Source organism: Carassius carassius, chromosome 34 (assembly GCF_963082965.1).
Source record: "Carassius carassius chromosome 34, fCarCar2.1, whole genome shotgun sequence".
Taxonomy (NCBI): Eukaryota; Metazoa; Chordata; class Actinopteri; order Cypriniformes; family Cyprinidae; genus Carassius; species Carassius carassius.
In genome coordinates this window covers 23,091,687-23,110,984 of record NC_081788.1, presented here as the reverse complement: position 1 = coordinate 23,110,984, position 19,298 = coordinate 23,091,687, and the positions used below count along the sequence as shown (strand labels likewise).

The 19,298-nt window shown below is 38.6% G+C and overlaps 2 protein-coding genes across 4 annotated transcripts in view; one reads left to right on the top strand and one right to left on the bottom strand.

Moving 5' to 3' along the window:
- Window positions 1-8,410, top strand: part of LOC132114771 (formin-binding protein 1-like) — an 83,480-nt gene extending 75,070 nt beyond the window's left edge. Inside the window, exon 16 of one of the 2 annotated variants that reach the window (XM_059523090.1) lies at window positions 8,319-8,410. In XM_059523090.1, the coding sequence (XP_059379073.1) occupies window positions 8,319-8,395 (77 nt within the window). In that variant the 3' untranslated portion in view covers window positions 8,396-8,410. The remainder of the gene's footprint in view (window positions 1-8,318) is intronic. The other variant, XM_059523093.1, reaches the window with a different exon arrangement.
- LOC132114770 (breast cancer anti-estrogen resistance protein 3 homolog) overlaps window positions 1-19,298 on the bottom strand; it is a 56,055-nt gene that overhangs the window by 9,313 nt on the left and 27,444 nt on the right. Inside the window, exons 1-2 of one of the 2 annotated variants that reach the window (XM_059523089.1) lie at window positions 7,303-7,564; window positions 87-215 (exon numbers count right to left, since the gene is read on the bottom strand). In XM_059523089.1, the coding sequence (XP_059379072.1) occupies window positions 87-215; window positions 7,303-7,410 (237 nt within the window). In that variant the 5' untranslated portion in view covers window positions 7,411-7,564. Of the gene's footprint in view, window positions 1-86; window positions 216-7,302; window positions 7,565-19,298 lie in introns of those variants that run through there. The other variant, XM_059523088.1, reaches the window with a different exon arrangement.

The window sequence follows — 19,298 nt, the reverse complement described above, 5'->3', positions numbered from 1 at the left end:
CACCACAGAAAGCCTCTATGATCCAAACATCATCTCATAATGATCACCCACCCCTCTCCCTCTTTACATGCCCAGGAAAGTTGTACCTGTCTAGGGATGGCTCCATGATACCAGGCATGGCTCCGTGGTTCCTCACTGCTCAGTTTCAGTTCTTCTTCTAGTTCTCTCCGAAGCTTCTCTGGTGGTCCATCCATGATGTACTTGTCCCTTGAAAACTGCACATAGATGGGCACAGAAGAGTATGTAAGAGCCATGGTGGCCCTAGATAATATGTTAGTCCCTGTGATTGAAGTATGTGTATCAGTCTTTTATTAGTCTCCTCTCTTTTTCTATTCCCCTCCCTTCTTTTTGCCGTGACTCAGTATCTGACTGGCTGATGGATCCCGTGCTTCCTGTGCTGATCTGTTTGCTGTGACACAAGTCCCTCCTTCTTCCTGTCTGTCTCCGCCTCCATAAGCCACAGGGCATGGCATACCTTTACCTGCAACACGCCCCACTGCTCTGAATCATCATGTGGATTTCACAACTGAGGAGTTTTAGAACCTTTCTTTTCAATAAACTGCTTAAAAATACACTCAGTCAATTTCTATGAAACATGAGCTTTGATTAGTTTTTACTTATACCATAAATCTAATTTGTAAGATACTTGATAAAGCAAAGTATGTTATCTTTCCCGACTAGGTTGTGTTTCATTCATAGGCTTGCTTTCAGTGCCTCACTAACATAACTCAGTCATGTGAGGCGATTGTCAGTGAAATAGATTTTCAAAAAACAAAAGCACTTTATACTTTCATGTGTTTTTTTGTCGACTTTAAATAAATGCTGGTCTTTGGAACTTTCTGTTCATCAAAGAATCTGGAAAATAAATTATTAATAATTTAGTACAAAAAAACAAACACTTCTTCAAAATATTAAGCAGCACAACTCCGCTTAAATCCATTATTTTAAATCTAAATTAATAATTAACTAAACATGTTTTTTATTATTATCAATTAGATGTATCCTTGGTGAGCATAAGACTTCTTTCAAAAACCTTTAAAAATCTCAAAGATGCCAAACCTTTCAACCTGTCCTTCTCAAACATAAACATAAAAATAATTTGTTATTGTGATTATTATTAATATTTCAATGAGACTGTTTTTATGAGGGTTTAAGCACTAACAACACTCTTTAAACATGGTAAGATTACTATGAAGGTTTATTGCTGTATCGAACATGAAAGGATGGATTGCCTGCTGTGCTTGTGTTACAACCAGGGCAAAAAAAAAGAGGCTGTTCCATATTTTAGGGATTTCAAGCATATTTGTGTGTTGCCTTCTTTTTGGTTAAGTGCTTGGAATGCCAGCTATGTGTAGTACCCAACCTCAGAGACATAAAGTGGTACCTTTGTGCTCTAGCTGGTAGTTGTGCACACTGGGTACTCAAGCACGGCACTGCAGCATAACCCCAGCTAAATCTGCATGAGGGGAAAATTCCCAGCAGGACTCCTCGTTTCAGCTTTGTAGTTGTGGTCTATTGAGTAACATGTCAAATAAAACTGATGTAAGGGCAAAGGTAATTGGAATTGATGAGTGACTGCCTGTGTGTGAATGCTCAATAGTGGAATTTCCAATTCAGATGTCACTGTTTGACTTAAGCAGCCACAGTGCCAGCGATGCTGTATTTTTATTAACAAGTCCCATTTTAGTGTGTTGCTGTATCTTTGCAGATTGAAATGGCTTTTATGTCTTGATGATCAGGCACTTTGGGTTTTTTAAAACCTGCCAAGACATTAGAGTATGGCTGAGAGCCATGATGTGGAGTACAGTGACATCAGTACTCAGAACAAGTGATGTCGTCAACACAATGTGCTGTCTAATAGAAACTTGAACCTGGTGTCTATAGACTACTTAGGACTCTTGTATTAATGGTCAATGTTTAAAATATTTTAAATCTATAAATAAGATTTTTCTCAAAGCACCCATTATTGTGTAAATCCATCATAAGTACACTAGAAAATCTGTGTAGCTTGTGAAAATGTCATTTTAATTATGTAAAACTCTCTCTCTCTCTCTCTTAACTGAAGATTTTACACTTAATATTTGATATGCATGGTTAAAAATAGCCTTTTATAAATAGCCATATTCTAATAATGTTCTTATTTTTCGGTTATGTGAACCGATTAGTACATAGTATTTATTTATTTATGAATAATTTTTAAATGTTTTATGGGCGTTGTTAAGCACAATGTGAATCAAAATACTTAAAATTCTCTTAAAAATAACACGGCACTCCGTAAAGAAATTCATAAATTATTTAAAATTGTTACTTTATAAACATTTTTATAAAAAAAGTATATTTAATTTATTTTATGAGGGTTTTAAACACTTTGCTTTACTCAGATATTGCTTTAATATTGCTTTAATATTAATATTGCTTTATAGAACATTTGACCCCAAGTGGATAACAAACAGTTGATTGCTGGATGAGATATCAATTTTGCCATAAGACCTCTTAATTCTAGCCTCTGAGTAACTTATTTGTGTTTGGAAAGCAACACATGCGCATACACACATATGGAAGAGTCTCATCACTTTCCTTTTTGAGCAGCTAGTGGATAATCCTAGCCAATTTATCCTCATGTCAACTCTCTGTCACTGATCATTCAACAGCTTTAAAGGCACAAAATGTTTTCAGAGGACTCAGCCTGAAGGGCACTTTTGAGATGGTCAGGCATTATGATTATTTGAAAAGCTGTAACAAACCCGCTGAATTAAAGAGTGGTGCATTTCTTTGAAAGCAACTATAAAAGCTATTCTGGGCTTATTAAACTGAATTTATTCAAGTCATGCCACGCAACAGACAGTTTTTCCCTTTATATGGAGAAATCTCCCTTTATAAGATCCTTACTATGTATAGAGGCTGACAAACCCAGGCCACAGTGAGGACTGAAATACACTCTGATGCCTCTGGTATTGTAGTGAGGGACGGGCGTCACACTCTCTCCATCTAGACTACAGCGAGCCAAGCCAAACCCTGCAAGCCACAAATTACAGTAACCAGACGACACATACTTTTATCCTGGCTGGAAAAATCATCCCAAAGCACTTGTTTGTTGCTTAATGTCTGCAATTGTATTACTCAATACAGTGACTAAATTAAACAACCAAAATAGAACTTTTAGTACAAACATGAGCATGAGACTTTATTGTGTTTGTGCTGAATGCAAATATTTTTTGGACTTGCTGTTCACATTTTAGGTTTTATGACTGCTTATCTGGCAAGGCCGTTGTATAAATTCTGCGCTATGACATCATGGATCCATTTAGAGGTGCACCGAGGCTGTAAATGTTTAAAAATAGCCAAAGCTCAAGCAGCTCGATAGCACCATGATGAATAATCCCTCCATCAAGGAGCGGTGTATACATATTTGTACATCAAATCAATCACTTCCACTTTTAGTTGTAGCCATTTATATATTGCCATTCTTATCTTCACACATCTGAGGGGCTGATTTTTTTTAAATAGTAGCATGCATTTGGAATGCGAATTATAATGAAGCAATTTGATCTATTGAATTAGGGTTCAAGAGTAAGTGCAGAGCACAGGTTAGCTATTGACAGGACAATGGGGCACATAATGACAATATATGAGCTACTTTACGGTATTAATAAAAGTAATTTTCTGTAGTAGATCGTGAGACCTCACATTAGATCATATTGGGATACACCACAGAACTGACTATTCTCATGGCTTTTCTGGTCAAAGATTATGTGCTCAAAGGCTGAATTTGATCTGGAAATCTGATTTGGATCATGATTGTGGATGAGATGACATTCCCGTTGATTCTTGGATGTCTAATCCTCTTTAGTTTACTCCACAAGTGAACGTTCAGCAGCTTAGTGATCTTAAAAATCAATGTTTGATTTGGAAATTATGCAGATTATGGGAAAGTGCACGACTGAAGATGGAGATCATGTACACAAGTTTGTATGAGATTGATTTATTCGTTGCCATGATGGAAACCAGCAAGACAACTAATCTGACAGAACATGTAGATTGTTAGTCATACAGTACTTGTACTTGGAGATTTGAACACCATTTGTACTACAGACATGAGTAATAATTTAATGTTGCAGCTTGTTGAGCGCTAACTAAGTGATCTGACTTACAATAGCTGGCTGATAAATGAGGAAAAAAAAATATGGCGACTTACTGGACCTTAGTAAAAGAGGTGTCTTAGTCATACCTAGATACCAGAACATCTAAGAAACAAGCAGCCAATCAGAACATCCTAGCAACCATCCTCACATTGTGGTGGCGACTTTGCATGGATAAGCATCACTCACATAAACATATAAAATGTAAAAATCTTGTTATTTCCTGCTGCTTCCTGTGGGGGCTTGAAGGATGGAGACCCCCTGTCTCAACCTTGTAGGTTGAGATTCCCAAGGGCTTTAGCGGGTCATTAGTAGCCTCTTACGTGCAGGACAAATGACCTGGTCTGCTGTTTGGTGTTGAGTCCCACCCTTCCTGAATCAGAGTAAACAAAGAGGGCCATCAGAGTGTCCCATCAGCCCTCCTGGGACACAGGATCCATCACATTGTCCATTTAGATGGTCCCTGGGGTGTCTGTCATAGTCATGTATTCCTGGACAGGGCAGGACAAATCTCAGCGGAAAGGAACAGACCATCTGAGTCTGGGGATGTGACAGATGCTCATGAAAGATTTATGGTCCTTTTAAATTTTTTTTTTTGATGCAATTTAGTGATTAATATCAGCATGAACTTGTTTTTATATATATATATATATATATATATATATTTGTTTTTCTAATTTGTTTGTATTTTTATAAATGTCATTTTTGTCATAAAATGTGAATACTTTGATATATTGACTTTTCCCTCCATTCTTACTCTAAATTTTATAATGCATTGTGTGGATTGAGAAGGCATCTTAGTTTTTCTTAGCCAGTTGCTGAACACATGAAGTGCTTTCCGGAATGATTGTCTTTTTCCCTGATCCAAAAGCATATTCTTTTATCAAAGACAGGAGGTAAAACTTTTGGTGTTCACTGAGAGACTGTGCCAGGCTGTGTCAGCAGCTCTCCAGCATCCTGTCAATCAGACAGACTTCCTGCTGTCCAACCGCTCTGCTGAGCTTTTATATCTGCCATAGCCATGATACTTCTGCTGTGTTACAATGTCAGTGTGTGTCGGAACCTCTGCTGCATGTCCAGATTGTGTATGCATGTAGAAAGTGTTTGAGAAAAGGAGACATTATTTATTTCAGTTAATTTCAATGAATTGTTTGTTTTAGTCATCACTCGTAAGATCCAGACTAACACATAAGATCCAGACTTTAACACAAGGTCCATTCTCACATTCAAAAACAGCTAGACAGAACCAAGAATGAAACCAGATGCAGATCTCAAGACTCAGGTTGGAGCTAGACTGCTTTTAACTTGAAAGCATCTTAAAAAACACTCAAAAAAAGTTTTAAAAATCTTAAAAAACACTCAAAAAAAAGTTTTAGTCCCAAACCCAGAAGATCCAGCTCAGAAGTATAATTTATTTAACATGCATTAGATTCCATGTCTGAGAGGTGTTAATATAAGTCTCTACTAAACGAGTAACCATGTTTATTTAAGGCAGGCTTGTCACACTTTGGGTTTCAAGCCTCTACAGAGTGAAAGACATTCTCAGCTGTACTGTACATTGCATATCACCCTCCTTCCCACAGCTGCCCCTCAAACTGACCAAAGTAAAGCACTCAAGTTGTTTTCATCACTGAGAAATTTACTTAAAAGTTGCTCACTTGCAGATTAAGCCTTCTATGACTGAAACTGTTCAGAGAGGAACTTCCTCTCAGAAGAAAGAATCCATACAAGAAGCACCAACACTGCCCTCTCTGTCCCTCTAACACCAATTGACCCCAACACCATCGCAAAAACCGGGAGGTATCCATGACTACCTAGTGCTATTTTTAGAAACAAGCCCAAAAATGTGGACCAGACCCGAATGTTTTCAACAGACGTTCAAGCCCTGAGAGCAAGGTTCCGATGAGTTGGCTGGCCAGACGTGAGAAATAACAAACATGCTGCTATTTGTGGCCAATTCAGCCTTAGAATTAGAAAATATAGACTGTTTCTGATAAACAAGCCAGGAATCTGTCATCAGTGTTGGTGCGATTTGCATTTATCCGAAGCAACTTGCATTGCATTCAAGCTATACATCTTTCCAGTGTGTGCACTCCCTGGGAATTAAACCCATGACCTTGGCGTTGCTAGAGCCATGCTTTGCTGTTTGAACTACAGGAATACTGCTATTAAAAGCAAAAATGTTGAATGAATTTTGAAGTTTCCTAATATGCTTCACTTTGTGTTCTAGGCTTTGATGCACCATAGATCAGTAGTTCATGCGCCATCAGAAAGAAAGAACGAACCGATTAGCCACACCTGTGGAGACTCACAGAAATACTTCAATCCGCCTAATAAACTCAGAAATGTGAACACATTTCATCCTGTTGACCAAAACCCCCTGTAGACTCATTCTTGCTATGAACATTCTTGCTATTAATAATCCATTCATTCTGAATAGTTGTACGACCAACTGGCTGGTGGATTCATTCCCACATCGGCTCCATATAAAACTGTAACAGCCTCATGCCGGGCAACCAATTTTATATCGCCCCATAAATTCACTCTACCTGATCTGAACAGCTCTCTGTCTTTATCACGACACATTAGATGAGTGAACAAAACTACACGTTCACACTTAAGATCCATTTGCAAGCCACAGAAATAAAAGATTTCAATCAATACGGTTTAAATGGTTTTGAAGACAACAAGGAGGTGGGTGTGCAGCTAAACAATTACAAGTGAATAGGAAGAAACACACACACACTTGTAAGTGAGCATTTGCCTGACGCCTTCACTTACTATAGTGAAACAAAGCCATGTATCTAATGAGCCCAGACCAAAGACTACAACAATAAAACTACACAAGGATCTGCTTTTTATGGCACCTCTCTGTTAATCTTTTCGTTTCCACTACATTTTTCTTTTGGGAAAAAAAAATCTAAATTTCTCTGCTTTTTAAATCAATCTTTCTGTGCTAAAGATCTATATATTTATAGTATTTTACCCTTTATATTCAAATATTACTATTTTTAACTAACATAAATATTTACATAATTATAATACATAATTAAGAGTAAAATATTGTGTGTATATATAAATAAAACATGTAAATTAGATGCTATTAAAACCGCATTTATTGCATTAATTTATACAGATGTAATTTTAACAAGCTTTCACTCACCTTTGCTCCAATAACAGAGCTCTTCTGATAGAAACAGCACAAAGCTGCCGTGATGGTCCTTAACATATTGCATCTTTCCGACATCTCTCTTGTTTCTGTGGCACTCATCAGTGGTAATACATGCTTTAATCTCCAAAACTCACTGCTTTATACCCCGCGTGGACAGGAGCATGCTTGCTGCCCAGCGACTGTCTGTAAACTCTCTCAGCGCGAGTGTGCATGAGTGAGTGTGTGTGCATGTGTTTGTGCGCTCAGCAGTGCATATGCTGCTCCATGCTGTTGCTCTCACCCCCGGGCAGCCCATGCAAGGAGCCGCGCTAAACTCCATGTGATATGACTTTCTAGCCAATCAGAGTGCATCCATCTGCATGAGCACCACACAGCCAGCCACTAAACCAACCCCCTTTTCCTCAAAACCTCTAGCAGCTTATCAGAAAAAAAAATATGAGGAAACAGAATAGAATGAGGTATTTAGGTGCGTTTTCCTAGAAATCTCAAATGTCAAAGCAATTTTCTTTAGTTATATGCTAAAGTGATAGTGCGAAGATTTTATTTAGCCATTTTGAGATTTTCAGTCACTAAATGGCCAATTAACAGAAGCTTAGTGAAGCTAGTAAATTGAGTGGTACATTTTGAGTTCTGAGATATATAACATGCATTTAATTGGCCAATGAAAAATCCATATCGACTGACCAATAATGCTAATATAATGAATCATATAATTTCTAAGACTTTTCCCGATGTTATGCACTGATTTTGTGATTTAAGCATGGTAAAATATATTAAATTGAGTGGAAGTTATTTGTAGCTAACTTCAGTATCAAAATTGCCAAAACACTATATTTAACAAACAAGTGGTGATTTTTAAAGAATTTGCCAAAACATAGTAAAGAACGAAGCTGACTCAGATTGCAAGTAAACTAGGACATGCTGAGAGACAATCTGATATCAAGCATTGCAGTGACATGAAAAAAATGTTGCTTATCACTAATGACATTTGAAATTAATCTTTCCAGACAAGAGCGGGCATTTCCTGTGGAGAAGCTTCAGGACCAGTTTCCAGGCAGATGAGGAAAGCAGTGATCCTGTGTGACAGGTCTGCACTGAGGGACCAGGACCATGTCTTTTAGTATCATCACAATATAACTCTTAAGTCCAGTGGGGTTTCATTAATAGCAGGGGGTTAATATAAAAAAGTATTCCCCCAGCAGGCAGCACTTTCCGACCCAGCTGGGACTATCCTGACCCTGAGAAGAGAGCCTGGTTACGCCTGAAGGGTCCCAGACGGCCAAATTCACATTTTTCCCACTGGGGTTTAAATAACAAGACCGTCTCTTAGTCACACGCAAACAGCACTTAGTGTTATTGCGGCTAGTTGGCTTCCTAGAGGGGCTTTTGTTGAGGAGCTAACGGGGGCTTTCTCTTGATTAGCCTATGTGTTAACAGCATTGTGAGTTCTGTCATTTTCAGGGAAAGGAACCCTGACCCCATTGAAAAAGCTCAGGGACTAAAAGAGGCATTTGGAAACCAGACCACTTCACCGGACTGAATAAGAGCTCACAGAGTGTTTGTGAGGTGAGTCTGTGTTATTTGCACCATTTAGTAATGTGTGGCTATTTAGTGAAAGGACCTTTCAAAAAACATTTTTTGTGGGGTCCGCATACAAAAGTCCACTAGTGATAAAGCTTCTTTGCATTTTTTCCCTGTATAATAAATTTTTTATTATAAATTATTTTTATTTAAGTTATTTTTAGTAAAAAAAAATATATATATAATAATTAAATGGACAAAATTACCATGATTTTCAGATTATAAATCTCTAGCATGAATTGAGAATGATCCATAGGGAATTTTGGGCTTCAATGGAAACAATATCATCTTACTGTCTGCAAAGAGTTCACATATTTGATAAGCAACACATAAATAGGGCATAATATTAAATATATCTTCACTTTTTATTTCTGCATTTTAAAATAAGATTTTCACTGTGGACTTTTCAACCTTACTGTATATTTTTCTAAAAATAAAAATGAAAAATTATCAAATGTGAGAATGCAAGAGCAAAACTTCTCTGTTCATCATTAGAGAAGGAAACAATAAAGTATGTTTGGCCTACATACTCCAGCATACTTCTGGATGCAACAGTTGGGTGTCTATCAACAGATTTGTTATATTTCTCCCAGATTGCTCTTAATAGGTAAACAAAGACATTATGGCTGGCTGGTACAACCTCGGACCAACACTGGAATGTTCTCCGAGGCTCCTAAACTACCTTATTATGATAAATAAAATCACCATGGTCATGCGTGCAAATCTGCTTTTCTACACTCTACTACAGAAATGAGTCAGTGTGACGTTTTTGTACATAAAAGCAAAAAATAAAAAATCATTTTAAATGCATGTCTGACTTCACTTCAAGTGAGCATATCAAAGGGTAAAGTGCTTTCATGTGACCATTTCTAGCTGAATGGCATATTTTTATTTTAAAACACAGCAAGGTGAATTAGGGTAATCTGGGACATCTTGGATTTTTTTCCCCTCCATCCTGCTCAAGTTTTTATCTGAGCAAGCAAAAAAGGCAGCTAAAAAAAACATCTAGTATAGAAATAAGACATTAGAAAAAGTAAAATATTAGAAAATGTAATGTATGTGAAGTGACAGTCCAAAAGCAACTCCAGTGCATAAAGTCTGAGAGTTTTAAGTTTCAAGTTTTTATTTATTTATATAGCACATTTAAAAACAGCAAACAGGGCTGACCAAAGTGCTGAACAATACACAAGATACAAAGCAAGGACATAACCACACATTCATGACAAAAGCTCACAATGTATTAAAAGCTAAAGAAAAGAAGTAGGTTTTAAGAGAGGATTTAAAAACAGTTAGAGATTGAGCCGCTCAAAATGGAATGGAAGGCTGTTCTACAGCCTAGGGCCAGCAATCGCAAAGGCTCTGTCTCCTCTATTCTTTAACCGTGATCTGGGGACAGACAAAAGTTTCTGGTCACCAGACCTCAGATTTCGTGTGGGATTATGTGGACAGAGAAGCTCGGACAAATAGCTTGGTGCCAGATTATTTACGGATTTAAAAACAAAGATAAGAATTTTAAATTCAATTCTAAAATGCACTGGTAGCCAATGCAGCGATTTTAAAATAGGTGAAACATGATCAAATTTGCGTTTTCTTTTGAGGAACTTTGCAGCAGCATTCTGGACTAATTGGAGACGAGCAAAAGAGTGTTTGGGTACGCCATAGTAGAGGGAGTTGCAATAATCCAACCGCGATGTAATGAGTGCATGGACAGCAATCTCTAAGGTTTTCTCAGAAAGAGAGGATCTGATCTTAGAGAAAAGACGTAGCTGGAAAAAACAAGAACTAATCACCGCATTAATTAGTTTTTCAAATTTGAAGTTCTGATCCCAGAAAACACGGGATCAGAATGGTCATGGGGGCCAAAGACTATAACCTCAGTTTTGGATTCATTCTGAAATAAGAAATTTTGAGAAAACCACATTTTTACTTCTTCTAGGCATGAAAAAAGAGATTTCAGAGCAGTATCTTTGTTGCGTTTCAGAGGCAAATAAATTTGTGTATCATCTGCATAGCAGTGAAATGATACACCATGCTTTCTGAAAATGGAGCCCAGAGGAAGTAAATACAGGGAAAAAAGAATGGGTGCGAGAATAGACCCCTGCGGCACTCCACAGGAGAGTTGAACAGGCGAGGAAGAAAAATTACCAAGTTTAACAGAGAAACTTCTATTTGTTAGATATGATTTAAACCAACTGAGGACAGTTCCCTGGATGCCCACAAGATATTCTAGCCGGGATAAAAGAGTTTTATGATCAAATGTATCAAAAGCCGAGGTTAAGTCTAGCAGTATTAGGATCACTGAGTCACCAGCGTCAGTCGCTAACAGTATATCATTAGAGACCCTTAATAAAGCAGATTCGGTGCTGTGCAGAGGCTTAAAACCAGACTGGAAAGTTTCAAGAATTTGATTTGAGCTAAGAAAAGACTGGAGTTGATTAAGAACCGTTTTCTCCAATGCTTTTGTAATAAAAGGTAGTGTCGAGATCGGTCGAAAATTATTAAAATCCTTGTCATCAAGTGAAGGTTTCTTGAGAAGAGGTGTAACAGTAGCTTGTTTTAGGCTATCAGGGATAGTCCCTGTGCTCAAGCATTTATTCACAAAAGACACCAAACTTGTTCCAACTGAATCAAAAATTTGTTTCAAAATACGGGGAGAAAGAACATCAAGAGAGCAGAAGGAAGGTTTCAAGTGATCAACAATTTCTCTGAGAGACAGAAGAGAAACTGGGTCAAAAACACTCCATATGGCTGAAGAACAACCCAGTTCAGGCGAGACAATAGCAGAAGGTTGTAACTGAGATCTTAGAGAGGTGATCTTCTCACAGAAAAACCTTGAGAAACCTTCACATAATGATACTGAGGGGTTTGAAATCACATTTACAGGAGGATTTAAAGCAGAATTTAACACAGAAAATAAGGCTTTTGAACTGTGATGGTTTTTAAAATTAAATTAGAAAAATACTTAGACTTAGCAGACATCATGGCTTTCTGAAAAGCACTGAGGGAGTTTTTCAGCATTTCATAAGAAACTTGAAGCTTATCACTTTTCCATTTACGTTCTGCTCTTCTACATGCTCGCCTCAGAGAGCGGATGGTATCATTGAGCCATGGTTCAGTCTTAGGTTTTGACTTCTTAGTTATTAAGGCGAGACACTGCAGGTGAATATGGCAAAAAAATATCTAATAGTTATCACCTTACTTACCCAGTTGATTGATTACATTGATTATTGCAAACATTTTTTGTATTACAAGTTTTCAAAAATGTTACGTTTAAATATGCAAATGAGGCATTATTTAATGAAATATGTGCTAATTTGCATAAATGTCTAGTACAAAAATCTGAACACTAGATGAAGTCAGTTTTAAAGTTTTTGTTTAATTATTTTGACATATTAGAGTCAAATGTTTTTACAGAGGGAATTCTGGTTATCTTTTTTTGTCACTCCATAATTCAGAAAATACTTTGAACAGCCAGAAAACAATATATTTTCACAATTTTGGGGGGAATAAAATGTTGTATATAATCAAGGAAAATATATATGAACAAATCCCTCTGTAAAAACCTTCAGAATATAGACAGGAATAAAAATGTCAAGTTTGGTGTGTGTAAGTGCTACTGAAGTGGAGAATTATGGCTCAGTGTTGAAGAAAAAACTCATTTTGAGAAAACGGGCTTTAAAAATATGTATTGTAATTGAAATCTATTGACACAAACAGATAAAGTGCTATAAAAGAAACACTTAACAGTGTCTTTTGGATGTTTTCCTTCCACTAGTTTGAAAAAGCACATTATGAAAAACCAAAAAGCCCAAAATCTCAAAATTGACAGGTGCTTGAAAAAACAGTGTTTTTGCCTGCAGTGTCTCACCTTAAAGGAGCAGTGGTATTTAAAACCTCGGAGCATACAGTATTGAACAGACTAAGATGTTCTTCAGCATCCAAGTCAGGTAAGGGTGACTCCAGGGACAGAGACAGACACACCTCATTAAAGGTGTTAGTGAATTCATCACGGAAACAGGGAGAAAAGGAACGAGTCCATTGTGCAGTAGGAGTAATGTGCAATCTTGAATGAGGAAAGGACATAGAAAACAGTACAGGCATATGATCAGAGATCAGAGTGTCAAAAACCTGAACATCAGTAACGGAAATGCCATGTGAGAGTACCAGGTCCAGAGTACGACCACGAGTATGAGTGGGATCTTTCACCCACTGAACCATGTTAAATGAATTGATGAGATTTAAAAACTCCATTGTTAGAGGTTTTGACTGACAGCACACATGAATATTAAAGTCCCCTAGCAGAAGAATATTGCTGTAATTAGTTACACATTCACCTATAAAAGCAGTAAATTCACTCATAAAATCTTTCACTAGGTGAGGGGGGGGCGATACAACAGCGCTTACAAAACAGTTCACACTTTATCCACTAGTTAGACCAAGTTATATTTGTTTTCTTGTTAAGACTTCATTATAATTTGTTTCTATAATGTTGTTATAATATTGTTTAAATATTGCACTTATTTTAATATTTTTTATTACTGTATATTTAATTGCTATTTTTTTATATTCTACAGAGACTTTGATTAGAAAAAGTTTTCACCGAAATCACTAGACTTGCTGTGTCAAAGGACTTCACTCTTTATAAATGATGTGAAATGACAGAATGAAAACTTGCTGTAATGTATTAGGTAGTTTTACAGTGTTGCAGTGCACATAAATGAACACTAGGGGGTGTTGTGCATCTTTATTGTGTGCAACGGTGATAATATTCAATCAATGCTAGCTTTAATGAGTGCTGTTAAACAGATGCTCTCCTCATAGTTCTCCATGGAAATTCACACTGATGTTCTGGCAAACCTCTGGCTGCACTTGATCTTCCTCTTTGTTTAGTTTGGCACCTATGTGATATGACAATTCATCTCTGTTGCAATCTCTAATCTAATGTTCATTCAGCTCTTGCTTTACTCACTAATGTTTGGGTTTATCAGTCTCCGAGTTCACAGTCATGTAAAGAGATACTGAGTCACAGTCAAGACATACTCCACCCTAAGGCCATGAACATGATCAACATTCATCAATTCCAAGCAAGTTATGCCTGTGGACAAGATTTTACTACAGTCTGGAGTGTCTCTTGAGGTAAAGATCTAAAAATACTACCTTTAATATCACTGCATTAAGATCTGGAACATGTGCCAAAACATTATAATAACTGGAGGCTTTAATGCCGGGAGTGTGCCACATGCTATGTCTTTCATTTCAAATGAACTGGATATTCGAGAACGCCGTCATATCTTTACCACTTTCTTCTTTGCAGACTGACGTTAACTGACCTCTAGTTTTTGTCTGTCTACAGAATATGATGTATTAAGCAATGATAATATGATTTTGTCTAACAATATGAGTGGATGTTGTCAGTCTGTTTCTTCATGATTCCTGTCTCAATCATCTTTTGAGAGACGGAGGCCCAATGAACTGTTCCTACTGGATGAGTCTATGTTCTCTGTTTTGAACTGGGCTCTCTGTGCTTCTGTCTCAGAGAGGCTGCAGGCCGGGCTAAAGAGGTCTTTCTGTGGGCTCACAGGGCAGCAGATCCCACAGAGGGAACAGTGCCTCTTTGTTCCTGTAAAGCTCTTTCAAAAGTGCTTAGCAGCGTAGTGAGCAACAGTGTGTGTTCACCATCAGGACATCAAGAACAGAAAGATATGTGTGTACATGTGGATGTGTGGGAGAAAGCAGGGAATAAAACTGTTGTTTCACAAATCAAAGATTGCAAGAATACATTTTTCTAAATATAAGATGCAACTCATATTTTGAGGAAAAGGTAAAAAGTATTTGAACAAATTTGTAACAATAATTATATTTTAGTAATATAGTAGTATAAGCAATATTTTGTGAACAATTTAAGTAATATATTGCAAATTGTATATAATACAAATCTCATATTGCTACAAAAGCTCCTTACTCAAAATATTACGACTGTATTAGTACAAATTTATTCTTCATTCTAATTTTCTTTTCTTTTTTTTCCTAAAATTATTCACATAATTATTTGGTTCTTAGGAGATTAAAAAAGTTATTGATGGTACATTATAAGATCTTCAGACTGGATCCCTTTTCAGTTTGCATCAGCCTATCCAAATTTTAAGTAAATTTTGGCTTCCTGTTAACTTTGAGTCGTGGCCTAATGGTTAGAGAGTCGGACTTGCAATCAAAGGGTTGTGAGTTCGAGTCCCGGGCTGGCAGGAATTGTAGGTGGGGGGAGTGCATGTACAGTGCTCTCTCCACCTTCAATATCACGACTTAGGTGCCCTTGAGCAAGGCATCGAACCCCCAATTGATCCCTGGGCGCCGCAGCATAAATGGCTGCCCACTGCTCTGGGTGTGTGTTCACAGTTTGTGTGTGTTCACTGCTGTGTGTGTGTGCACTTTGGATGGGTTAAAAGCAGAGCACGAATTCTAAGTATGGGTGACCATACTTGGCTGAATGTCACATCACTTTCAACATATGGCTGAATAATCAACATCAGCTAACAGCATGAGAGTAAAGTATTATTTATATCAAACTAAATATAGTGTCTACACCTGAATATACTACATCTGTAGATGATGAGAACTCTATTGATAATTATAGCATCATAATTTCAATATATTCTAATAATTGAGTAACTAAGAGCTTCCTAAAATAGTATATATGCAGTTCGTCTGATTGAAACATTTCACGGCTATGTTATTCCTCCGAGGATATGTTGCCATCTCCTGTCAAGGTCTGTTATAGGCCTCTCTAATTGGAGGGTGAATCTCACAAATGTCTGAATCATATTTTGCTCCAAATGAATGAATGAATAAATAATTTAGATTTTTTTTAATTTGTCATTTTACTTCTTACTTACAACCACATTCCATCCCACACTATTATCCAGGTGAGTTTGATTTTCACAGTGATATTGTCACACAGTTTATATATACATTAATTAATTTATAAAAAATATTTTTCACTTTTTTTGTAATTGAAATGTTAATTAGTAATGCCCCCCCCATTAATTAACATTTCAATTACAAAAAAAAGAACATTTCAATTACAAAAAAAAGAACATTAATTGTAGAACAAATACAATTAAATTATACATATTTGTCTGTTTATTTATCATAATTTAATAATTCAGTTTAAACAATTACTTTTTTCTGCGTTACATTAATGAAAATTCTGTGGTAAAATATGTTTAATGGTCATTTAAAAAATCCCACTGCATAAAAATTGTACTGGTACAAATGGTAATATTTGATTATGGTGCCTTGTTTTCTCATCAGACTAGTGTGTTATCGTCATTGCTAGGAAAGTTTTTGGTTTAAATTGTGTGTGTCTTACCCTGGTTAATACGTGCTGAAAGTGGCGCTTGGTTTTCGTGGGACTGCCTGGTTATCGTGGGACTGCCTGGTTTCGATCTGCTAAATAGTGAGGCGTGGCCAGCTGACTTCAATCACAGGTAATCAGGCTAATACAAAAGCGCTAAGTTTCATCGCGGCAGCGGTCGCGGCAGCCCTCGTGTGAGCCCTCCTTGTGTGAAGACGGACGAGTGTAAAGACAATCGACTCTACCTGCGCGACTCCACCGAGCAAGGACACCGACAGGGCACTTGAGTATTGCTTTTCTCCTCTTTCGTTACTTTTTGTATACCTTGTTCTCAAATATCTTACACTTGTAGTCACTATGTGCTTTCAGATCTCTACTATCACTACTAACACTCGGAGAGCACGCTATGGACGTCGCAGGAAGGCCTGTCTGACAAACCTACGGCCTGTCCCTCTGACCTCTACTACTACGCTCTCTATTCCAGTTGGTCTCAACAAAGCAACACTTTGCAACACTAACAAAGCAGACTTCATTTCTTCTCTTGCTACTCATTCCGGTCTCAACCTCATGGCACTGACAGAGACTTGGATCAAACCTGAAGATACTGCCACCCCTGCAGCCCTCTCCACTAATTTCACTTGTTCCCACACTCCTCGTACCACTGGGAGGGGTGGAGGGACAGGTCTCCTTATATCAAAAGAATGGAAATTTGATCTTCAGCCATCACCTACAGATACTGGTTCATTTGAATCACTTGCCATTACTGTAACCCACCCTGTTAAAATCCACTTTGTGGTCATTTATCGTCCCCCAGGTCAATTGGGAAACTTCTTGGAGGAGTTGGATGTGCTGCTATCAAACTTTCCTGAAGATGGTACTCCTCTGGTACTGCTTGGTGACTTCAACATCCACCTAGATAAACCCCAGGCTGCTGACTTCAAAACTCTGCTCGCCTCATTTGATCTCAAGCTAGTGTCTACTACAGCGACTCACAAATCAGGCAACCAACTGGACCTCATCTACACGCGCTGTTGCTCTGTGGACAACTCTTCAGTTGCTCCACTGCACACCTCAGACCACTTCCTCATTACTGCTAACCTAGCACTTACTCCTGAAGTGCCTCACACTCCAACGCAGGTCACCTTTCGACGGAACCTACGCTCACTCTCTCCATCTCTCCTATCTTCTGTGGTTTCATCCTCGCTTCCTGCACTCTCTCAGTTCTCTGCTCTGGACACGAACAGCGCTACGGACACTCTTTGCTCCACTTTAACATCTTGCTTGGACAACTTTTGCCCACTGTTGTCTAGACCAGCACGCACTGCCCCATCTGCCCCCTGGCTGTCTGAGGTTCTCCATGAACATCGCTCTAAACTCAGGGCTGCAGAGAGGAAATGGCAGAAATCAAGAAACTCTACAGACCTCAGTGTGTATCAGTCTCTCCTCTCTTCCTTATCTGCAAATGTCTTCACGGCTAAAACATCCTACTACCACAACAAAATTAACAGCTGTTGTGACGCTCGGACACTCTTCAAGACTTTCTCTTCTCTTCTTAATCCGCCGCCACCACCTCCTCCATCGACTCTTACAGCGGACGACTTTGCAGTTTTCTTCACAAATAAGACGAGATCCATCAGCGGCCAATTCTCCACACCGCAGACTGAAGACAACTTCACAATGACCGATGCACACTCTTTCTCCTCCTTCTCCCCACTCTCAGAGATGGACGTCTCCGAACTTCTCCTGTCCAATCATCCTACTACTTGTCCACTTGACCCGATCCCCACTCACCTCCTTCAAGCGATCTCCTCTTCAGTCATACCTTCGCTTACTCACGTTATCAACTCCACTCTTCACTCTGGAACATTTCCCTCAGCATTCAAGCAGGCTCGGGTAAGCCCACTGCTCAAGAAACCATCTCTAAATCCAGTGCTTCTTGAAAACTACAGACCGGTATCCCTTCTTCCATTCATTGCAAAGACACTTGAGCGAGCTGTGTTCAACCAGTTTTCTATGTTCCTTGTACAGAACAACCTCCTGGACAGCAACCAATCTGGCTTCAAAAGTGGCCACTCAACTGAGACTGCTCTGCTCTCGGTTACTGAAGCCCTGCGACTAGCAAGAGCAGCTTCAAAATCCTCGGTACTCATCTTACTGGACCTTTCTGCTGCTTTTGACACTGTTAATCACCAGATTCTCCTGTCCACCCTCAGAAAGATGGGCATCTCTGGAACAGCACTCCTGTGGGTTAAGTCCTACCTCTCTGACAGATCCTTCAGTGTGTCTTGGAGGGGTGATGTTTCAAAGTCACACCACCTTGCTACTGGGGTTCCTCGAGGCTCAGTACTTGGACCACTTCTCTTCTCAATCAACATGACATCATTAGGATCTGTCATTCAGAAGCATGGCTTTTCTTATCACTGCTATGCTGATGACACCCAACTCTACCTCTCATTCCAACCAGATGACCCGACGGTAGCTGCTCGCATTTCAGCCTGTCTGAGTGACATCTCTAGCTGGATGAATGACCATCACCTTCAGCTTAACCTTACGAAGACAGAACTCCTGGTGATTCCAGTTACCCCATTGCTTCATCACAACTTCTCTATACAGCTGGGCTCATCAACCATTACTCCTTCGAAGACAGCTAGAAACCTAGGAGTTGTGATGGATCATCAGTTAAGCTTCACAGACCACATTGCTACAACTACCCAGTCCTGCAGGTTTGCCTTATACAACATTAGGAAGATTAGACCCTTCCTGTCAGAGCAAGCAACCCAACTTCTTGTCCAAGCTCTTGTTCTCTCCAGACTGGACTATTGTAATTGTATTGCTCTCCTGGCAGGCCTTCCTGCATGTACTGTCAAGCCTCTGCAATTGATCCAGAATGCAGCAGCGAGGGTTGTCTTCAATGAGCCAAAAAAAGCTCAAGTTACTCCGCTCCTCATCAGGTTACACTGGCTACCAGTAGCTGCTCGCATCAAATTCAAGGTACTGATGCTAGCCTACAAGACGACCACTGGCATGGCACCAACTTACCTAAACTCATTGGTTA